The 22808-nt window shown below is 41.6% G+C and overlaps 1 protein-coding gene across 1 annotated transcript in view; it reads left to right on the top strand.

Annotated features, from left to right (window-relative positions):
• Nucleotides 1-18095, top strand: part of LOC127644420 (TBC1 domain family member 9-like) — a 32485-nt gene extending 14390 nt beyond the window's left edge. Inside the window, exons 3-21 of the mRNA XM_052127587.1 lie at nucleotides 4-122; nucleotides 361-589; nucleotides 821-1082; nucleotides 4554-4761; nucleotides 5915-6121; nucleotides 6210-6383; nucleotides 8908-9058; nucleotides 9920-10134; nucleotides 10208-10325; nucleotides 10486-10771; nucleotides 11194-11323; nucleotides 11421-11519; nucleotides 11621-11689; nucleotides 11874-12114; nucleotides 12215-12280; nucleotides 14727-14813; nucleotides 14928-14996; nucleotides 15084-15187; nucleotides 15343-18095. Coding sequence (XP_051983547.1) covers nucleotides 4-122; nucleotides 361-589; nucleotides 821-1082; nucleotides 4554-4761; nucleotides 5915-6121; nucleotides 6210-6383; nucleotides 8908-9058; nucleotides 9920-10134; nucleotides 10208-10325; nucleotides 10486-10771; nucleotides 11194-11323; nucleotides 11421-11519; nucleotides 11621-11689; nucleotides 11874-12114; nucleotides 12215-12280; nucleotides 14727-14813; nucleotides 14928-14996; nucleotides 15084-15187; nucleotides 15343-16062 — 3554 coding nt within the window. The 3' untranslated portion in view covers nucleotides 16063-18095. The remainder of the gene's footprint in view (nucleotides 1-3; nucleotides 123-360; nucleotides 590-820; nucleotides 1083-4553; nucleotides 4762-5914; nucleotides 6122-6209; nucleotides 6384-8907; nucleotides 9059-9919; nucleotides 10135-10207; nucleotides 10326-10485; nucleotides 10772-11193; nucleotides 11324-11420; nucleotides 11520-11620; nucleotides 11690-11873; nucleotides 12115-12214; nucleotides 12281-14726; nucleotides 14814-14927; nucleotides 14997-15083; nucleotides 15188-15342) is intronic.
• The last annotated feature ends 4713 nt before the right edge of the window (nucleotides 18096-22808 follow it).

The following is a 22808-nucleotide window of genomic DNA, read 5'->3' as shown; positions in this document are numbered from 1 at the left end:
TAGGGAGCTCTCGTAAGGAGATCACTGAGAACTGGGAGTGGCTTGAGCAGAACCTTCTGCAAACACTCTCCATTTTTGAGAATGAAAATGACATCACCACGTTCGTCAAGGGAAAAATCCAGGTTAGACGTTACACACTTTTTAGAGATTTTTAGAGCTCTTGTCTTCATGCCCTTTATGGTACAGTGATGTATCAGATGGTTATACCATGTTACTGTTTTACATGTTACCAAAACTCCATAGTAGTTTTTGGTATTGAATGCACTATAAGTGTAATGATACAGAACGGAGTAACTATGGTAACATGGAAACTGAGAAAAATGGAGCAGAGCCATAATCTGCCTCTGTCTGACTGTGCAGGGCATTATAGCTGAATTGAACAAAAGCCATGATATCAAAGAAGACGACGACACTGATAAGTTCAAGGAGGCCATCGCTAAGTTCCGTAAACTCTTCGGCATGCCAGAGGAGGAGAAACTGGTGAATTATTACTCCTGCAGCTACTGGAAGGGGAAGGTGCCACGGCAGGGCTGGCTGTACCTCAGCATCAATCACCTGTGCTTTTACTCATACCTGCTCGGAAAAGAGGGTGAGCACTACAGCACAACAATATGATGTGAAATACTGTCTGCAGGGATGTTATATATAGGTTGACACTATGTCCTATTATCTAGGCACACCACAATATTGCATCAAATAGTGAAGAATTCCATATCTTCCCAGGAAATCTTGAGATTTATCTAGCCACAACGGTTAACAGAGGCGTGCGACAAGATGTTTTGTTGGTTGTAATTTAAGTTCATATGAATGTGTGTTTCAGCTAAGCTAGTGATCCGCTGGGCTGACATCACACAGCTGGAGAAGAACGCCACGCTACTGCTGCCAGACATGGTGCGTGTCAGCACGCGTTGCAGCGAGCACATCTTCTCCGTCTTTTTGAACATCAATGAAACATTCAAGTTAATGGAGCAGCTCGCCAACATCGCCATGAGACAACTGCTGGACAACAAGGGCTTTGAGCAGGACCGCTCTCTGCCCAAACTCAAGAAGAAATCGCCCAAGAAAGTGTCAGCCCTTAAAAGGTCAATAACGCTGATCATGCTGAAACAATACCGAACAGTGACAGCAAGAGAAACTGAAGATCGTAAACTGGATGTTAGACGGACGTGAACTAAACTGAGATTCGCACTGTTGTGGTGCATAATAGCCAAAATATTCAAAGGAATAGTATAGTTGAAAATGAAAATTCTGTCATCATTTATTCACCCTAATGTTGTTCCAAAACCAGTTTTCAAGAACGGTGGATGGTAATATACAGTTGTGGTCAAAAAAATATTGGCACCCTTGGTAAATATGAGCAAAGAAGGCTGTGAAAAATGTCTTTATTGTTTATGCTTTTGACCTTTCATTCAAAATATTCACAAAAATCTTTCCACTAATGGATATAAATGCAAAAAACAAATACTTTTGTCAAATATTTGTGTAGCACAATTATTGGCCCCCTTGTATTCAAACTCCCTTTGCCAATATAACAGCTCTGAGTCTTCTCCTTCCTATAATGCCTAATGAGGTTGGAGAACACATGACGAGGTATCTGAGACCTCCATACATAATCTCTCCAGATCCTTCAGAGGTCCATGTTGATGGACTCTCCTCTTCAGTTCACCCCACAGGTTTTCTATGGGGTTCAGGTCAGGGCACTGGGATGGCCATGGCAGAACCATGATTTTGTGGTCAATGAACCTTTTTGTGTTGATTTTAATGTGTGTTTTGGATCATTGTCCTGCTGGAAGATCCACCCAGGGCCCATTGTAAGCTTTCTGGCAGAGGCGGTCAGGTTATGATGTTTTGTTTTCTGGTATACGATAGAGTCCATGATGCCATGTATCCGAACAAGATGTCCAAGACCTCTGGCCCCACAATGTTAAAGATCCACCACCATATTAAACGGTGGCCATGAGGTATTTTTCCATATGGCTATTTCTCTGTGCGTGCCAAACCCATTTCTGGTGTTTGCTGCCAAAAAGCTCTATTTTTGTTTTATCTGACCATATAACCCGGTCCCATTTAGAGCTCCAGTAGTGTCTGGCAAACTGAAGATGATTGAGTTTATTGCTGGATGAGAGCAGAGGTTTGTTTCTTGAAACCCTCCCAAACAACTTGTTGTGATGAAAGTGACGTCTGATTATAGTTTTGGAGACTTTCTGACCCCAAGACCCAACTATTTTCTGCAATTCTCCAGCTGTGATTCTTGAAGAATTTTTGGCCACTCAAACCATCTTTCTCACCATGTGCGGAGACAATATCAACGCACGTCCTCTTCCAGGCCGATTCTCAACATGTCCAGATAAATGGAACATCTTAATTATTGCCCTGATGGTGGAAATGGGTATTTGCAATGCTTTATTTTCTTGTGAAGCTCAACAACCTTTCACCGCACACATAACTTTATTCTTTGGTCTTAACCATTGTGATGGATGACTAAGGGAATTTGTGTGTTACCTCATACCCCAGTGAAACAGGACATAATGGCTGCACAATTTCATGTTCCTAGTCACCCAGGTATAATAAAATATACTTTTACCCATTAGAATTTCTAGGGGGTGCCAGTAATTGTGTCAAACACGTGTTGGAGAAAAATATTATTTGAATTTCAATTCGTTTACGTCACTTAAATGTTAGATTTTTGTGAATATTTTGAATGAAAGATCAAAAGGATAAACAATAAAGACATGTTTTTCACAGCCTTCTTTGCTCATATTTACCATGGGTGCCAATATTTTTGGTCACAGCTGTATAGGCTTGGGATCGATGTGTTTTTTACGCATTGATAATCAAAAGATTTTCCCGAAGATTTATATTTTTATATAAAAAATGGGATTTTACAGATAGACAGGGCTACCTGTTGCACAATAGAAGACATGGCACATTCAAAATTCGGAAAAAAATATTTTCAATGGTACTTCCACAGCGCTGGCTTATCCGTCTCCAGAGGCTGCTCAAATATGTGCAGCACCACGGAGTGCTACCCCACGCAGCCCTAATAGTTTACCATTAAATTCGGCCCAAATCATTATCAAAAAACAAAGATTTTTTACTCTAGCCATCACTGGAGGATGTGGATATGCATCTTTCATAGAGCTTACACAATGTATTTTCAGATACAAGTATGTCATTTTGTGGTTTAAGAGCTTGAATGAAACCTCTTCAAAGCTACATACAGAGAAATTGCATAATAATTTATAATCGTTCAGTTTGCGCAGCTAAACCAGTTTCATACACTAACCTGCAAACTCATCAACGTCACTTTCATTCTTGAAGAAGCAGAAAAACCTTTGTAACTTTTGTTGGTATGCATCCTGTGCAAGGAGCTCTAAAACACCCGTCCTGTGTGTGACCTGCTTCAGTAAATGTTATATCACCCCCTTGTGGTCTCCCAATGCTACTTCGCCAGATATTCAACCGAAATGAGTGAATTGGAAAGCACACAAATTAGGCTTCTAATTTAAACGTTGGCTAATGTTGATAGATTAATGCCTCAGAAATATCGATCCTTAATCGATACATTGATAATGTATGACATGCCTTGCCATATATACTGCCAAGTTCTATTGAAGAACAAAAAAAGCACCATATAACTTCTAAGCTATATTCCAAGTCTTCTGAAGCCATACGACAACTATGTACGAGGAACAGAATGAAATTGAAGACGTTCTTTATAGATAATATTCCCTTCTGCTGTAGCTCTCACCTCATTTATGGTCACATTTTCAAACTTGCCAGGAATCAATTATGTCAAACCTTAGAATATATTGAGAAAAATGTACATATAGTGTTCCAACAGACAAGTAAAGCGTTTAGACAATTCAAAAAGTGGCTTTCAAGTCGAAATATTGTTTATTTACATTTAATTTAACAAAACGCTATTAGTGACCTACTTCACACTGCTCTATTTTATTTAACTTTGTTTTGGTCGAATCTCACCAGTTTTCAGCGCAGATATGTCAAGTCAAACGTATTTTGAAACTGAACAACGCGTCTCGAAATCCCTGCATTCTGTTGTGCTCCGTCCAGCTGTCTTCGAGTGCGAAAGCGTGTCTGCGGAAGGCCGTATGCTGCCTGTTCGTTGGTTTGATGAGGCGTGTTACCTGAACAGCGGGCGGGCTGACTGCCCCCTACTGCATCAAGGTGGTACATCAAGCTTTAATTGCTCTGATGGTAGGAACGTTCCTTATTACGGAATTTTAGTACAGGTTGGGAGCACGATTAATTGCGTAAATTTGTTTAAGCATTATTTTTCATATAATTAATTGCACGAAATCAATGCGTTAAATCGCCAGCCCTTGTTAAAATAATAAAAAAAAAACAATAAGTCAGATATCTTGACAATAAATGTTTATAGAAAATGCCATAGGAAATAGGGCAGTGTTAATTTTTTTAGTTTGAGGACATTGTTTTCCTTACAAACACTTTGACTCTGGTTAATTTGTGTATTTTGGCATACAACGGCCCTTTTTCAGCATTTGTTTTTCTTTTCCATATGTCAACTTCAGGGACTTGGATGCCCGGGCTAAAAGCGAGCGATACCGGGCTCTGTTCCGTCTTCCCAAAGACGAGAAACTGGACGGCCACACAGACTGCACACTGTGGACCCCCTTCAACAAGATGCATATCCTCGGACAGATGTTTGTCTCCACCAATTACATCTGCTTCACCAGTAAAGAGGAGACCATCTGCAGTCTGATTATCCCTCTTCGAGAGGTCAGTATATTGAGCTGTTAGTATCAATAGACCTGTCAGAATATGTTGGTGTTTGCTCACTCTTGCTGCTATGAAATTGTGGAGCTTGTCTTAGTGCAATGACATTTTTTTTGTTAAATATTTTTCACTTGATGTCACATGGGGCTGGGCGATATGACGTATATATATATATATATATATTGTGGCGATGAAATGAGATTTTGCAATGCAATATTTTCAGATATTAAACATTTCAATGAAATTAAGCAAATTCTATGACATTCATCTTGCATTCAGCACTTCTTAAGTGCTAAATATGCTTCTCATCTGACATGCGTGTTTGTGTTTCACGTTTGTGTTTGTCTGTGGACCACGCAAGTGCGACCGAGTCCAGCAGGCTTCCCGATATTTGCGCTCCAGAGACAGGAGTGCGCTGAGCGGGATCATTTGCGCTAACCCTAACCCTAACCCTTTACCTTTAAGCGCAATGAAGTAAAACTTCTCAAACAGCTAAACAGCCTGACATTCTGGGGTCTGGGTATCTCAGTGTGTAAAGACGATGACTACCACACCTGGAGTCACGAGTTTGAATCTAGGGCGTGCTGAGTGACTCCAGTCAGGCTTCCTAAGCAACCAATTGGCCCGGTTGCTAGGGAGGGTAGAGGCACATGGGGTAACCACCTTGTGGTCGCTATAATGTGGTTCTCGCTCTCGGTGGGGCGACTAGTGAGTTGTGCGTGGATGCCGTGGAGAATAGCATGAAGCCTCCACACGCACTAGGTCTCCGCGGTAACGCTCAACAAGCCACGTGATAAAATGCGTGGATAGACGGTCTCAGACGTGGAGGCAACCTGAGATTCGTCTTCAGCCACCCAGATTGAGGCAAGCCACCACGAGTACTTAGGGTGCATTGGGAATTGGGCATACCAAATTGGGGAGCAAAGGGGAGAAAAAAAACAAAAAACAGCCTGACATTCTAACCACCACTGACAAGGAAAACAGCTACAACTGTGTCATGTGCCAAAATTAAGGGTTTTTAAACTAATCACCCTTACTAAAAGGTTTTTAGGTGTTGTTATCGTGATAAATAATGTAGGTTTATGCCACATTACTGAAGTCAAACGGTTTGTGAATGCTGTTTGAAATATGTACCTCGCCTCTCCCTCTGCATTAGGTGACCATCGTTGAGAAAGCTGATAGCTCTAACGTTCTTCCCAGCCCCTTGTCAATCAGCACCAAAAACAAAATGACTTTCCTATTTGCCAATCTCAAAGACCGGGACTTCCTGGTGCAGCGGATCTCTGACTTCCTTCAGCAGACCACTTCCAAAATCTACTTTGAGCGGGAAATCACAGGCAGCCTCAGCAGCTCAGACGATGAGGTGAGCACACCTTTGTTTGTTTGATTGTATATAGGTACTTATGTGTATTTTTACTACTGTATTGCTCTATACTATACTGTATTTGTAGGTGTACTCGCAGCAGGGCAGCATTTTGTCCTGTAGTCCTCAGTGTAGTGCCCTTGGCTCAGAGGGAGAGAGTGAGAGGCAGTTTAATCTCAATGATAACAGAGTTCCCACGGCAACACAAGCACTGATGACCATGTACCGCCGCCGATCCCCAGAGGAATTCAACCCCAAACTGGTACACATACACAAACACCGTCATGCTTGTTGACATACCTTCACAGTATTACTGACAACATTTCATTTTAGATGTGTATTGTTTTTCCCTTTATATATAAACACAAACCCCACATATAACCATAAATGAACATGAGTACAACGACAGAAATGTGTTCCGCAAAGTGTATAGTGTAACACATTGTGCACAATGCACAGCAGTGATGTAGTCAAGTCACTAGATCTCGAGTCTGTGTCGAGTCCAAGTCACCAATATCTGTCTGTCCGCCCATCCATCTATCTATCTATCTATCTATCTATCTATCTATCTATCTATCTATCTATCTATCTATCTATCTATCTATCTATCTACCCACCCACAGACCCATCCATCCATACATCTATCCATCTATCTAACCACCCACCCATCCATCCATCCATCCATCCATCTATCTAACCACCCACCCACTCATCCATCCACCCACCCATCCATCCAACCATCCATACAGCCATCCATCTATCTATCTACCCACCCACCCACAGAGACATCCATCTTTCTATCCATCTACCCACCCATCCATCCATCTATCTATCTATCCAGACCCATCCATCCATCCATCTATCTAACCACCCACCCATCCTTCCATCCATCTATCCATCTATCTAACCACCCACTCATCCATCCATCCATCCATCCATCCATCTACCCACCCATCCATCCAACCATCCATACAGCCATCCATCTATCTATCTACCCACCCACCCACAGAGACATCCATCCATCTATCCATCTACCCACCCATCCATCTGTCTATCTATCTATCTGTCTATCTGTCTATCTATCTATCTATCTATCTATCTATCTATCTATCTATCTATCTACCTAACCACCCACCCATCCATCCATCCAACCACCCACCCACAGACCCATCCATCCATCTATCCATCTACCCACCCATCCATCCATCCATCCATCCATCCACCCACAGACCCATCCATGCATCCATCTATCTATCTATCTATCTATCTATCTATCTATCTATCTATCTATCTATCTATCTATCTATCTATCTATCTATCTAACCATCCATACAGCCATCCATCTATCTACCCACCCACCTACAGACCCATCCATCCATCCATCCATCCAACCACCCACCCATCCATCCACAGACCCATCCATCCATCCATCCATCCATCCAACCACCCACCCATCCATCCACAGACCCATCCTTCCATCCATCCATCCATCCACAGACCCATCCATCCATCTAACCACCCATCCATCCACCCACAGACCCATCCATCCATCCCATTTAACCATGGTAAAATCACTGTAAAGCACTTAAGTGGCTTATTATTTTTTTTAAATGGCAGCTAAAGCAATATGATAAAAGACGCCTAATTGTTTAATTATGTCGACTTGACAAAGCCAACATACTGTTATTGTACAGACTTTCTTATAGGTTTTTCAAAATCCCTAAATCAAATGTAACTCCTCCTAGACCTTTCAAGCTATATCCGCCAAACTTGGCACAGACCTTTAGACTGTTTTGAATCGTGACGCTATATTTTTTCTAACGGATCAGAAGTACGGTTTTCACTGTGCGGATGATCAAAATGCAAAGGGTGCATCCCAATCCGCACACTTCTGCACTATTCTACGTCATTTTGTAGTGAACGTAAGGCGAGAAGTATGCTAACATTGAAAATGCAACAAAAAGAAGTGCACTATGAGTACCCGGAGGACTTACTTCTTCAACCGTCAAAACGGAGTGTGGAATGTAGGCTCGCGGCTTAACATACATAGCAGAAGGGGCGGAGTTTCTAGGCTGCGTTGCTGGTTTGACAAAACAATTGTAAATAATGGAGAATGTAGCAACTTGTGAAACTTTAGTAAAGACAGCACTTACAAATGTAAGTTAAATGCTTGACCATCACCCCACACTGTGTGTGTGTGTGTGTGTTGTTGAACGGAGCTTGGCTAACATGCTAAATCTAGCAGCAACACATAGCGTGCATGTTAAATGTCACTTTCCTTTAGCTGTTAAACAGTGAATGCTTCTGTGTAGTAAATACATGTTACAAACATGTTACATTTGGGACGATACTTGTGTACTACAAGCAGACACACATGAATAGAACACAGGAAGTGAAACTCAATAAAACATGCACAGTTTGTTGTCTTTGCTGGCCTTGCAACCAATAAGCTGAACGTCTGCTAATCAAAGTCATTTACTTAAAAACACTCATGCAGTGTTCACTGAGTGTAACGTAAGCGTATAATAGGGAAAGTATGTGTGCTTTTTGCAAAGACGCATGTGTTTTGTGTTCAGAGGAAGAGGATATTTATGAATTGTTGCTCCAAGGGTTTGTCTAATCTAAAGCATATTTAATAGCACCACATTTGCAGTTTGATAATAGGAAGGTAATTAAGGTCACGGTTCACTGGATTTCGCTGGATGTTTGTTATTTGATCACAAAGACTCGTCACGTCTGAACTTGAATAGCAGTGTAACGCTCTTTGTTTACCTGCTTGTTTTCAGGCTAAAGAGTTTCTGAAGGAGCAGGCATGGAAGAATCACTTTGCAGAGTACGGACAGGGAGTGTGTATGTACCGTACGGAGAAGACCAAAGACCTGGTGCTGCAGGGCATCCCGGAGAACATGAGAGGAGAACTCTGGCTCTTATTTTCTGGTGAGTCGCATGTTAACACAGAAAACAGTCAGAAAACACATTTAGCGTTCATGAATATTTCTTACAGACCGTGTTTTATTTTGCATATTTTTTTTAATCAAATATATATATTACCTTGTGGTGTAGTGCGCATACAATGGCGGCCAAAAGTTTGGAATAAAGTACAGATTTTGCTCTTATGGAAAGAAATTGGTGCTTTTATTCACTAAAGTGGCATCCAACTGATCACAATGTATAGTCAGGACATTAATAACGTGAAAAATTACTATATTATTACGTGAAAATGTTCAGATCTTCTTAAACTACTTCAAAAAGTTCTCATCAAAAAATCCTCCTCGTGCAGCAATGACAGCTTTGCAGATCCTTGGCATTCTAGCTGTCAGTTTGTCCAGATACTCCGGTGACCTTTCACCCCACACTTCCTGTAGCACTTGACTTTTCACCCCACACTTCCTGTAGCACTTGCCATAGATGTGACTGTCTTGTCGGGCACTTCTCACACACCTTACAGTCTAACTGATCCCTCAAAAGCTCAATGGGGTTCAGATCCGTAACACTCTTTTCCAATGATCTGTTGTTGGAGTTGCACTTACTGCCCCCTACTGACTGGCACTCGTAAAAACGTTAAGGTTGGACTTTAAGCTTCAGTTGCTCAGATGGTAGGAATATTCCTTATGTTTTTTTAGCGTGTTATTTTTGGAAGGTTAACAAGTAACTGAAAGGGTTACAAGTAACAGGATTACATATTTAGCCTAAAGTAATTGGGGGGAAATAGGTATGTTTAATGCCAGACGAGTGGTTCACATGTAAACCGCATTAGTTGGTTGGTTGGATGTTGAGTGTGTATATTGGTTTGAACAGGGGCGGTTAACGAGATGGCAACTCATCCTGGTTATTACGAGGATCTGGTGGAAAGGTCGATGGGGAAATATAATCTGGCCACAGAGGAGATCGAGAGAGACTTACACCGGTCTTTGCCTGAACATCCAGCCTTCCAAAACGAGATGGGCATCGCCGCCTTGCGTAGAGTCCTCACTGCCTACGCCTTTCGCAACCCCAATATTGGCTACTGCCAGGTATGATCGCAAACTTTGTATACACATACACAATGCAGACCTTCTGTAGTCTTAATGCACATCTTTTTCACAGGCCATGAACATAGTGACCTCGGTACTGTTGTTGTACGCTAAAGAGGAAGAAGCCTTTTGGCTGCTGGTAGCGTTATGTGAGCAGATGCTGCCAGACTACTACAACACCAGAGTTGTTGGTGAGCTCCACTGTAATATATTATACTTCATTAAGGGCTGAATGAAAATATGGATTTTCAGATTATTCATGCTCTTCGTTTGAACATCGATACCTGATATCCATTGTTATAATCCCAAGATTGAACTGTGTTATATGTGTGTCTTGTGTATGTTTGTCAGGTGCTCTGGTGGATCAGGGTGTGTTTGAAGAGCTGGCTAATGTGCACGTGCCTCAGCTGTATGACTGCATGCAGGCGCTGGGCGTCATCTCCACCATCTCCCTGTCCTGGTTCCTCACGCTCTTCCTGTCCGTCATGCCCTTCGAGAGTGCTGTGGTGGTGGTTGACTGCTTCTTCTATGAGGGCATTAAAGTCATCTTCCAGCTCGCTTTGTCCGTGCTTGACGCTAACATACATCAACTGCTGAGCTGTAAAGATGATGGAGAAGCCATGACTATACTGGGCAGGTACGAGAACCATATTCTACTGACTATATGCATTTATGGGCTTTGAGGTTTTCAGCAATTTGTGCTACAGTAGCTCTTCTGTGGAATCGGACCAGACGGGCTAGCCTTCGCTCCCCATGCTCATCAAACTAACCTGCCTAATATTGTGTAGGTCCCTCTCGTGCCGCCAAAACAGCACCAATTGTACAGAGTGGTTATCTGAGTTACCGCAGACTTTCTGTCAACTCTATCCAGTCTGGCCATTCTCCATTGACCTCTCTCATCAACAAGGCATTTCCGTCTGCAGAACTGCCGCTCACTGGATGTTTTTTGTTTTTGGCACCATTCAGAGTAAATTCTAGAGACTGTTGTGTGTGTGTGTGTGTGTGTGTGTGTGTGTGTGTGTGTGTGTGTGTGTGTGTGTGTGTGTGTGCGTGCTGTAGGTATCTGGACAGTGTGACTAATAAGGACAGCACACTTCCACCGATCCCACACCTCCACTCTCTTCTCACTGATAATGGAGAGCCTCATCCTGAGGTGGACATCTTTAAACTCGTCCGCAGTTCATATGAGGTTTGTCATCTGAGATCTTATGTGTTAGCGGTATGTTCACTGTTACAAGCATGCACTCACTAACTCACCATTCTAACTCACTCTCTGTGATTTGCAGAAGTTTGGCTCTATTCGGGCAGATGTGATCGAGCAGATGCGCTTCAAACAGAGACTGAGAGTGATTCAGGCCATTGAAGACACCACCAAACGCAACGTGGTAAATATACACTCTGCATATATAAATATTGTACGATTCTCCCATTTGCTTCCACACAGTGAATATTAACGGTCATGTTTGTCTCTCAACTTCTTTTCCAGGTGCGCACCATCGTGACAGAGACGGCCTTCAGCATTGATGAACTTGAGGAGCTCTACTCACTCTTTAAGGTGAGCTGGAGCTCAGGCAAATGAGAAATGCATGTTAATATTTCCACTTTCATTCACGTTTTTCTGCTCATAACATACAGTACTTTATAATGAACCCCGCTGTATAGTTATCCAAATCACATTCTCCTCCCAAGGCTTTATAATTGAAAGTTTCATGGGCCGTCCATTTATTTGTTTCCATCAGGCAGAGCATCTGACCAGCTGTTACTGGGGCAGCACCAGTAACCCCATGAGCCGTCACGACCCGAGCCTGCCTTACCTTGAACAATACCGCATGGACATGGAGCAGTTTAAGGGGCTGTTCGCTCTGCTCTTCTCCTGGGCCAGCGGCACACACGCTGATGATCTGGCTCTGCGGTTCTTCCGTCTGCTGGACCACAACGCAGACGCGCTCATAAACTTCAGAGAGTTCATCAACGGCCTGAGTAAATGAGCATTTCCATTCAAACTGAGATTCATCTGGGTGTTTCGGATTTGTACACATTTAATATGATCTAATTGACAAAGGAACGGTTTGTATTGCAGGTGTGCTATGTCACGGTGACCTGACGGAGAAACTCAAATTCCTGTACAAGATGCACGTGCTTCCAGGTAAGTGACAATATACACCGATCAGCCACAACATTAAAACCACCTGCCTAATATCATGTAGGTCCCACTTGTGTCACCAAAACAGCTTTGATCCGTAGAGGCATGGACTCCACAAGATCTCTGAAGGTGTCCTGTGGTATCTGGCACTAAGATGTTAGCGGCAGATCCTTCAAGTCCTGTAAGTTGTGAGGAGGAGCCTCCATGGATTGGACTTGTTGGGCCAGCAAATCCCATAGATACTCAATCAGAATGAGACCTGGGGGATTTGGAGGCCAGGTCAACACCTTGAACTGTTCATCATGTTCCTCAAACATTCCTGAACAATTTTTGCAGTGTGGCGGGGCGCATTGTCCTGCTGACTGAGGCCACGGTCTTTAGGGAATACCATTGCCATGTAAGGGTGTACCTGGCCTGCAACTATGTTTAGGTAGGTGGTACGTGTCAAAGTGATATCCATATGACTGCCAGGACCCAAGGTTTCCCAGCAGAGCAGAACATTGCCTAGAGCATCACACTGCCTCCGCCGGCCTGCCTTCTTCCCATGGTGCATCCTGCTGCCATCTAGTTACCCAGGTAAACGATGCACACGCACCTGGCCGTGCACATGATCTAAAAGAAAACGTGATTCATCAGACAAGGCCACCTTCTTCCATTAATCCATGGTCCAGTTCTGATGTTCACGTGCCCATTGTAGGCTCTTTCGGCGGTGGCAGGGGTCAGCGTGGGCACTCTGACCGGTCTGTGACTATGCAGCCACATACACAGCAAGCTGTGATGCACTGTGTGTTCTGACACCTTTCTATCACGGCCAGCGTTAAGCTTTTCAGCAACTTGTGCTGCAGCAGCTCTTCTGTGGGATCAGACAAGACGGGCTAGCCTTCGCTCCCCATGAGCATCAACGAGCCTTGGGTGCTCATGACCCTGTTTGACCCTGTTGTCCTTCCTTGAACCACTTTTGGTGTAACCACTGCATACCAGGAACACCCCACAAGAACTGCCGTTTTGGAGATGGTCTGGCCAAGTCGTCTAGCCATCACGATTCGGCCCTTGTCAAAGTTGCTCAGATCCTTACGCTTGCCCATTCTTGAAATTCAAGAACTGACTGTTCACTTGCTGCCTAATATATCCCACCCCTTGACAAGTGCCATTGTAACAATATAATCGATGTTATTCACATCACCTGTCAGTGGTTTTAATATTGTGACTGAACTGTGTTTGTCTCTGTGTGTCTGTCTGTCTGTGTGTGTGAGCGTGTATTTATCACTTTGTGGGGACCAAATGTCCCCATAAGGATAGTAAAACCCGAAATTTTTGACCTTGTGGGGACATTTTGTCGGTCCCCATGAGGAAAACAGCTTATAAATCATACTAAATTATGTTTTTTGAAAATGTAAAAATGCAGAAAGTTTTCTGTGAGGGTTAGGTTTAGGGGTAGGGTTAGGTTTAGGGGATAGAATATAAAGTTTGTACAGTATAAAAACCGTTATGTCTATGGAAAGTCCCCATAAAACATGGAAACACAACGTGTGTGCGTGTGTGTGTCTGTCTGTCTGTCTGTCTGTCTGTGTGTGTGTGTGTGTGTGTGTGTGTGTGTGTGTGTGTGTGTGTGTGTGTGTGTGTGTGTGTGTGTGTGTGTGTGTGTGTGTGTGTGTGTGTGTGTGTGTGTGTGTGTCTGTTTGTGTGTGTGTGTGTGTGTGTGTGTGTATGTGTGAGATTTATTTTTGTATTTTGTATTTATTTGGGACTTTGACAATTTTCATGACAATTAAGCAAAAACTATCATTTCTCATTTCTTTCTTTTGATATTTGGGGTGAAATAAATAGAGGTAGACCGATATATCGGTTTTGCCGATAGTTGATTATTTTAACTATTGTTATCTGCAAAAATCTATGTCGATGGTTGCCAATAGTTTTTTCATCATCTTATAATTTCAAAATAAGAGTGCCCTGTGTTTTTTTGGCCATGTTTATACTTAAAATTCCTTCGTTATGCACCACATTTGAATTTTTCCTGGTTATTATTGGGATTTTATTCATTTTGTACTCTTGTATTTTCCAACCATGGTAAAAAAAAGAATAAGACATTTTTTTAGACATTCTATAAATCGATTATAGAAACTATCGGTCAATTCATCGGTTAACAGCCTTTCCTACCACCTTAGTCATCATATCCGCAAAATCCCACTATTAGTCGACCTCTAGAAATATGACCCGGACATGCTCAGAAAATATAATTAATTTAGTTTTATTGGTAGACTAGAAACAGACAAATTATACACAGTCATAACGGTAATAGAACATTTTATATTAAACATTAATAGACTTTTTTACTGTAATAGAATTGTTTTAAATGTAATCTCAGTTTGATATCATTCCATAGAAAAATAATTTGCCTGTAGTGTCGTCCAGTTAGAAGAGTCTGAATGTTTGTGTTGTTGTTCCTCAGAGTTGCATCATGAGCAGGAGGATCCGGACTCGGCCTGTGAAGCCACACAGTATTTCTTTGAGGACATCACACCTGAGACATCCAGCGGTACGACCGCATACTCACTACTGTCCGGATTTACTTCCGGAAGTACACCTTTCCCATTCTAAGTGCATGTATTGTTAATTATATGGGGAATTGGCTTTCACCTCTCATTCACAGGTCACGACCCCAAGAACAAGTCTGAGAGGGATGATGGTTTTGTCAGAGTCACTTTTAAGAGCGAAAAAGGTGGGAGTCACACAAATCTAGTAGATCCAATTCATCTCCTCTCGGAGGTGCCGTAATTAATTGGGCTTCTCTGTGTTTTTGATGTAGTGAAGAAAATGCACACTCCAGATTACCGTACGTACCTCCGATTGTGGAACCAGGAGACCAAATCAAAGCTAGAGAACATAAAGGATCTTCCCAAACTCAACCAGGTACCACTGCAGTCAAACTAAAATGTTTTAACTCGTATTTATATTGAGACATATTTCACATTTATTACATTATTCCAAACTTTTGGCCGCCAGTGTGTATATATAAATATATATATATATATATTAAATTTTTTGCATCTTGTTCCTTTTGTCAGAGTCAGTTCATCGAGTTGTGCAAGACTCTATATAACATGTTCAGTGAAGACCCCAACGAGCAGGAGCTCTACCACGCCACCGCCACGGTCACCAGTCTATTACTGGAGATGGGCGAGGTAGGAAAGCTCTTCTGTAGTCCCGCTAGCAAGGATGACGACGAAGCCGACGACGAAGAGGACGATCAGATCCCAGCTTGCAGAAGGAAACCCCAAAAAGAGCTTCGCAATCCCTGCGTCTATCCACTGGGTGTTCCAAGCGATGCCGAGATAAACTCCTGCATCACGGGACCCTTGGAGGACATCAAACTTGAGGACTCGTCGCCCAAAGACACGGCCACATCGTCCGCCATGCTCATCTCAGACGATGAGACCAAAGATGACACATCCATGTCGTCGTACTCCGTCCTGAGCGCAGGATCGCACGAAATGGATGATAAACTTCAGTGTGAGGACATTGCGGAGGATACGGTACTCATACGCAACAGTGGGAGGGCAGGGCATCATGGGACAGGGGGCCTGCCTCACAGCGCTAGCATCGATAAAGACTGGGCCATCACCTTCGAGCAGTTTTTGGCCTCTGTGCTCACCGAACAAGCCCTGGTGCAGTACTTTGAGAAACCCGTAGAGATCAATGCGCGAATAACTAATGCTAAGAACGTTCGAAAGGTGGGACGCCCGCACGTGTCCATCAGTGATTATGAGATCTCGCTATCTGGCTAACGTGGTACAAACAGACAATTTCAAACTTTATCTGAACTTTGAAGAATAAACGAATAGTTCAAGTAAAAATTTAAATTATGTTGTCATTAACTAACCTTGTTTGTCGCTACAAACCTGAATGACTTTCTTTCTTTGTGGAACACAAATGAAGTTACTTAGCCGAACGTTCACACTGCTCTTTTCCATACAGTGAAAGTGGATGGTGACCAAGGTTTTCTAGCTTCAGAAATGAGAAAAAGCACCATAAAACTATCATAAAAGTCATCCAAACGACTTGTGCACTGTATTTCAGGTCATTTGAAGCCATATAATAGTTCAACAAACAGGAAAATATATATATAAGTCATTATTCACTGAACATCTTTACCTACATCATCACATTTGCACTTGCATTCAAATGCAACCTCTCGACACGTTTGTATGTTTTCAATTGACCGCAAGTACGAATGAGATTTGAAAGGGAAGATTTTCAGACTCGTGCGCTATATTCCAAGTCTTCCGAAGACATTTCAGTAGATTTGTGTGCGAAACAAATCGCAATTAAGTTGTTATATGCTGAAAATCTTCCCCTTCATCATAGCTCTCAAATCTCGCTTTCGCACTGTAGAGGGATCAATGGAAAGGAGGAGGCGAGAACCGGCTTGACAATATAAATAATAGTTTTAATGATAAACTTAAAAGAAGACACGAACACACACATGATGGACATGTCCGCTAACAATCTCTCTCTCCCGCCCGATCCTCTGCAGTCGACCTTTAACCCTCACCGAGGCTTAATTAGCCTAATACGGGACCGGGTGTGTAGGATAACGACCCGGCCCCGCCCTCCGCCCTGCCACACGCACATTTACGTCAATGAATGTTTTCATTTGACAGGAATTACGACTGAGATTTTAGTCAGTCTGTTCCTTTAACTAAATGATCATATTGATTCAGAAGACTTAATATTGTGCACCAGTCATACAGGCTAATTTAATGATACTTCATGGTGCTTTTTTGCCATTTTCGAAGCATAACAGCCCCAGTCCCCATTCACTTCCATTATATGGAAAAGGGCAGTCTGGACATTCTGCTTAAACGTCTTCAGGTTTGGTTTTACGAGGATAAGTAAATGATGACAGCATTTGTATGCGAACTACCCCTTTAACTGAAGCTGTTATTCTTTATCTACAGTAAGTAATGTAAATCCCTCTCATTTTCTCCTGTGGATCTCCACTTAAATCATGTTTATACGAGCTTGTTATGGAATGACTGTAATGACTTTAATCTTTGATCTTTGCTGGTCACTCGGTGTGATAGTAAACCTTTTAATGATGTAACAAACAGAATGACTGACCTTTTTACCTGTACAAAGACTGAAAGGACACGTTCACCTGTTGTATACTACGATGTGTGTACTTTATATACAGAAATGATTACTAATAGTATCTAATAGTTAGACAGTTTATCAGAGTAATCGTATCTAGAATAGCTTACTAGTCCTGATTGGGCAAACACCAATACAGTATTATAAATAGTAGCATATAACTGATATATTCAAAGTCTTCTGCAGCCATATGATAGATTTGTGTGTGGAACAGACCATAATAATAAGGATTTTTGGGTGAACTATTCCTATATGTCTGCTGCTGGAATTGTTGGATCATCATTTAAAAGAAGCCATGCAACTAAATCCATTCATAAAATCAACATATTTCTCATTTCAGCTTTGTTCTTGCACATGCACTTTTGGTTTTTCTTCTACATTAAAATGAGGATGTTTGATAGCTAGAAACGTTTAAATATCAGATATTTAGGCATTCTCTATGTGTAGTATATAGTGAAGACAACGGCCGTGTGCAGTTTTTAAGTTGGTGTGTATTCACCAATAAGAGGCACGTGGCATGTCTGTTCATCTTTTAAGCTGTTTTTTATTTAAAACTTGTTTTATGTCATTTTATGCTGCTGTTTTTTTTTTTAAGTTTACAATTTAATGTGAATTGTTACAATTGACCTGTAAATGATTCGGACCACTACCGGTAATTAAAGGTATATATGGAATTATCCTGTCAATTTTTCAGAAACTCGTTTGTTTGTTTTGTTCTTTATTGCGGTTCATTTACTTGTCAGTTTCCATGAATAGTGGACAAAATATTGCAACCATGTGATCATGTCTAAAAAAAATTCAAACTAGTTTTTCTATTAAAATACATACATTTTGAACATATTAATGAAATCGTTGGTTGTTAAAAAAAATTTTGTAATAGAGTTAGAATTGGTCAATACGGGGGGGGTCGTTCAGCGAGTTTTGTCGCTGACTACCTCACCTAGAGTCGCGAGTTTGAATCCAGGGCGTGCTGAGTGACTCCAGTCAGGTCTCCTATGCAATCAAATTGGCTCGGTTGCTAGGGAGGCCAGAGTCACATGGGATAACCTCCTTGTGGTCGCTATAATGTGGTTCTCGCTCTCGGTGGGGCGTGTGGTGAGTTGTGCGGAGAATAGCACGGGCCTCCACACGCGCTACATCTCCACGGTAACGCACTCAAAGATGCACGGATTGACGGTTTCAGTCGTGGAGGCAACTGAGATTCGTCCTCCGCCACCCAGATTGAGGCGAGTCACTACGCCACCATGAGGACTTGGAGCGCATTGAGAATTGGGCGTTCCAAATTGGGGAGAAAGAAAATTGGTCAAAACATAAACAGGTACGGGCACAACACTCGAGCACACTGCGAGAACGCTGGTAAATATATTTACACGCAATGGCAAATGGAGGTAATTGGCAAAAAGTGTTCGCGTCGATCGTTTTTTGCTTAAACCGTTTATGACCTTATGCTAATAGCAGAAAACATTCAAGGCGATTGCATGTCCTTATACGTTGTCAGTATATCAAGCAATAAGAATGCATGGAAAGGTGCTCAGCGAGTCTGTTTACATGCACACCAGTATGCTGATAACTCCCGAAAATCAGCTTATATAAAAAATATGACGTAAACCATGTTTACATGATATTTGAAATCATCAAGTTATTTTAGGCTTTTGACGTCAAACCATAAAGATGCATGCGCACAACACATGCATTCATTGGCTAAGCCGGTAAAGTTGTTTACATGCGACGCAAAATCGGGTTAACTGGTAAAAATCGACCCGTGTAGATCGGTTTATTCTTAAGCGGTTTATGACTGGATAAACGAAACTCCCGTAAATTTATAACACATTTTTTTTTTTTTTTTTTACATTTACATTTATGCATTTGGCAGACGCTTTTATCCAAAGCGACTTACAGTGCACTTATTACAGGGACAATCCCCCCGGAGCAACCTGGAGTTAAGTGCCTTGCTCAAGGGCCCAATGGTGGTGGCTGTGGTGATCGAACTAGCAACCTTCTGATTACAAGTTATGTGCTTTAGACCACTACACCACCACCAAATGTGATTTTAATTGTCGGAAACAGTCGAGAAGTTCGAAACCTTTAGCGGGACAGGCCAAGACAATTTAAGTGTTTAAAAGTACCTACTTTTCATGCTTTGTAAATTGTTTTGGTAGATGTTAGATAAAAGTTTATTTTACATAGCTATGTTGATTTCTCTAAATAGCATGGTTTTTGTTGCTTTAAGTAGAAACTGGAATCTCTGCAATCTGCAATCTCTTACAATTCTTCTCAAACTACTGCTGAATTTATGGTCTTAACCTCGTTGAACTGTTTGATGATTTCCACACAGACCCCTGCAGATTGTGCTTGGTCATGCTGAACCACACTGTTGTTGAGTCTACTTACACCACAGAGGCCAGTAAAGCTGCTCTATTATTTGCATTGATTTGATCTTGGACATTTTTACTAGCTCAAATGGAACTGATTCCTGAATGAAATGATGACACATTCGCTTTTGTCTCACTCCCCGCACCTCCCTCTCTTCCCATAGTAGATATATGGGAGGTGTGAACGGAGCCGTCCAATCAGATGCTGTTGTTCTCTGGTCAGCTCTGTACTGGAGTTACTTGGCACCAAAGTGCTACCACACCATCTCAGTCAAACAATCCTACGTCAATGGTCTGCAACTAACCGTAATCCTCTGTGAAAACTGTTCCTTCTGCCTCGAAAACAGCTTGACACTGTTTTAAGTCTTTTTCTTAGAATGACTCAATATGCTGTTTAAATAAACCCAGTTACTTACATACAGTTGCCAAAGCACTTCCCTTTTTTAATGAGCTGTTCATCAGGTTATCCGTTCACCAATTAAGTATTGTTTTGTCATCTTTAGCCTTGTATCTTTTGCACCAAGTGTTATGTCATAGATTAGCAGCACACACAGGATGGCCCTGGACATTTACTGTTTATGAATTAACTAATAAAATCAAAGTCTACTTTATTATTGCATACACTGCAATCAGCATAAGTAAGACTTATGTCGCAATACAGTTGTGCCTATCTTGTGCTACACACAAAAGAGTACTGATAGCTGATTTTAAAATATAAAAAATGTCTGTTTGTTTGTAGGATGCAGTTTAAGATACTAATGATGATAAATGGTAGCTTTTCAAACGTGCTGAAATGAAGGGAGATTCATTTTGAGACATGGTTGTTTACCTCTGATCTCACTGTGAATTCGGCAACAGTAGATTGAAAGTTCTGTAGCTGAAATCAATTTGTGCTTAATTAAAAATTCGAAGCGCTGCCCCCAGTGGTTAAAGCTGGAGTTTCCAGGTAAAATGTCCACACAGTGGCGCCAAAAGCGAGTTTTTTTAGGTGAAAATAATGTAATAGTCAACATGTATGCATAATGCTATTAAACATACACCCCAAACCCTAAACCTATCCATCAAACATTTTAGAGCAAAAATGCAACATACGAATCATGCTCACCATTGTTTATGTGAATGTAATTACTTCCTGGTACTTCTCGAAGTTTGCTAAGTTTCAGCTACTGTACCATTTCTGAATGTGTAGACACATGTACACATACCTGCACATTTTCAAACTAGACTATGGCTGTGAAAGGTATGATTCGCACGATTCTGAGGTTGCATTTTCACTCTAATATGACGTTTTTACTGCACTGACGGTTAGGTTTAGGATTGGAGTTTGGGTGAGGGGGTAGAGTTAATCAAATATGCATTTCTTATGACTATTACATCATATACAACTAAAAATACAACTCACTTTTGGCACCACTTTGTGGATATTTCTCTCCGAAAATGAAGCACAAACATGCCCGTAAGTTTAACAACACTTCCAGCTTTGGCCACTGGGGGCAGTGTTTTGAAATTCTACAAGCGTAGACTGATTTCAGCAGCAGAAATTTCAGGTTTTGCTCAGACAGTACAAACTAATTTCTTTTGAGTACACTGACCGGTATTGGGTGCATTATGAACAAAGCTTTAGTAACCACTTTGCTGATCTCGATCAATCCATGATGAATTTGACTTGTCGGTTAATGGCATGTTTTAAGACAGTCAGCAGATGTTTTAGCAAAGATAGCAGTGCAGTTGCAGCTGTTGGCTTTTGTTTGGGATTTATTGCACAAGGTGAAAGCCAGCGTAGTTCAGTCCTGTTATCAGTCCTCTGAACTTCAGTCCCAACCGTCACTGTACTGACCCTCCGTAACCTCTCAATGATTGACTCAGATAAACATTAGACTGGTCCTAGACCAGATCATAGAAAGCATTTGGTTCTACACTTCTGAGTGAAATTAGATCACACCATAAAAAAGCAAGGAGATTGCACAGAAAAGCTGAAGTCTTCATAGTTAGTTGAAAAGCAAATGTTACATTGCAGTGTTGGGGAGTAACTAACTAAAAGTAGCAATGCTATTTACCGTATATTTCAGTAGCGTGACTACTTTCTACTGTTTCAAAAAATAGTATAACTTTTCCAGTAACAAGCTACATTTTCCAACAAGAGGTGGTTTAGCGTGACAAAATGCTGAAAAGATTTTAAAATGAGATTAAAATAGATTCAACTTTATTGTTATTGCGCAAAGTGCGCCATTGACATCTTTAGTTAGCTAGTTAGCATCTTATAATATTAAGTATATATTTGTTCACATTCAATGCTGTTAGGGCATTTACATGCACAATCTTACACCATTTATGCTTATCAAGCTGACTACCAAAAATATGTAATATAGATTTTTGCCCATTATATCAGTTTTGCGTAAATACCAGGGGTTTCTACCGGCTTATCCATATATTGAGAGCATGACTGTTTACATTTAGATGTCAAAATGAGAGAATAATCAGATTATTTCAAATCTCATGTAAACACAGTTCCCTATCAATTCAGTTTACACACATTGGTGTAAGCACTATGGGAAGTGTCCTGCACGACCTTGTTGAAGCCCTTATACAATCACACCAATCCTCTGATTGGCAATGGTGTCGGAGTCCCGCCCCTTTAGGTGCGCATTCGGCCTATATAAGCAGGCGCTCAGTCACCATTTCTTCTGAATTTACTTCCTTCAAGACTGCGAACTTCGTCTTCGTCTTGGAACGCATTTGGAACTTGAAACTTCTGCCAGATGTGAACAGGATGACTTGTTGCCTGTGCTCAGCGCCTGCATCGAGAGGCATACCGCTCCCCACATCGCCATCAAAGACACTCACTGTGCACAAATTTATTTCTTTGTTTATTCGTTCATTATGTTTGGCATCACTGACGATGGGGATGATGCTGTGTCACTCGCAGCTTTAGGCGAATGTTACCACCCCTTCCATTGCCAGCTCGGTCTTGAATGGTCCCCTCCAGAAGAGCCAGAAAAGTCTTGACT

The sequence above is a fragment of the Xyrauchen texanus genome, chromosome 5, assembly GCF_025860055.1.
Source record: "Xyrauchen texanus isolate HMW12.3.18 chromosome 5, RBS_HiC_50CHRs, whole genome shotgun sequence".
In the NCBI taxonomy this organism is placed as follows: domain Eukaryota; kingdom Metazoa; phylum Chordata; class Actinopteri; order Cypriniformes; family Catostomidae; genus Xyrauchen; species Xyrauchen texanus.
The sequence above is the reverse complement of the archived record's forward strand: the minus strand, read 5'-3'. Positions and strand labels throughout refer to the sequence as shown.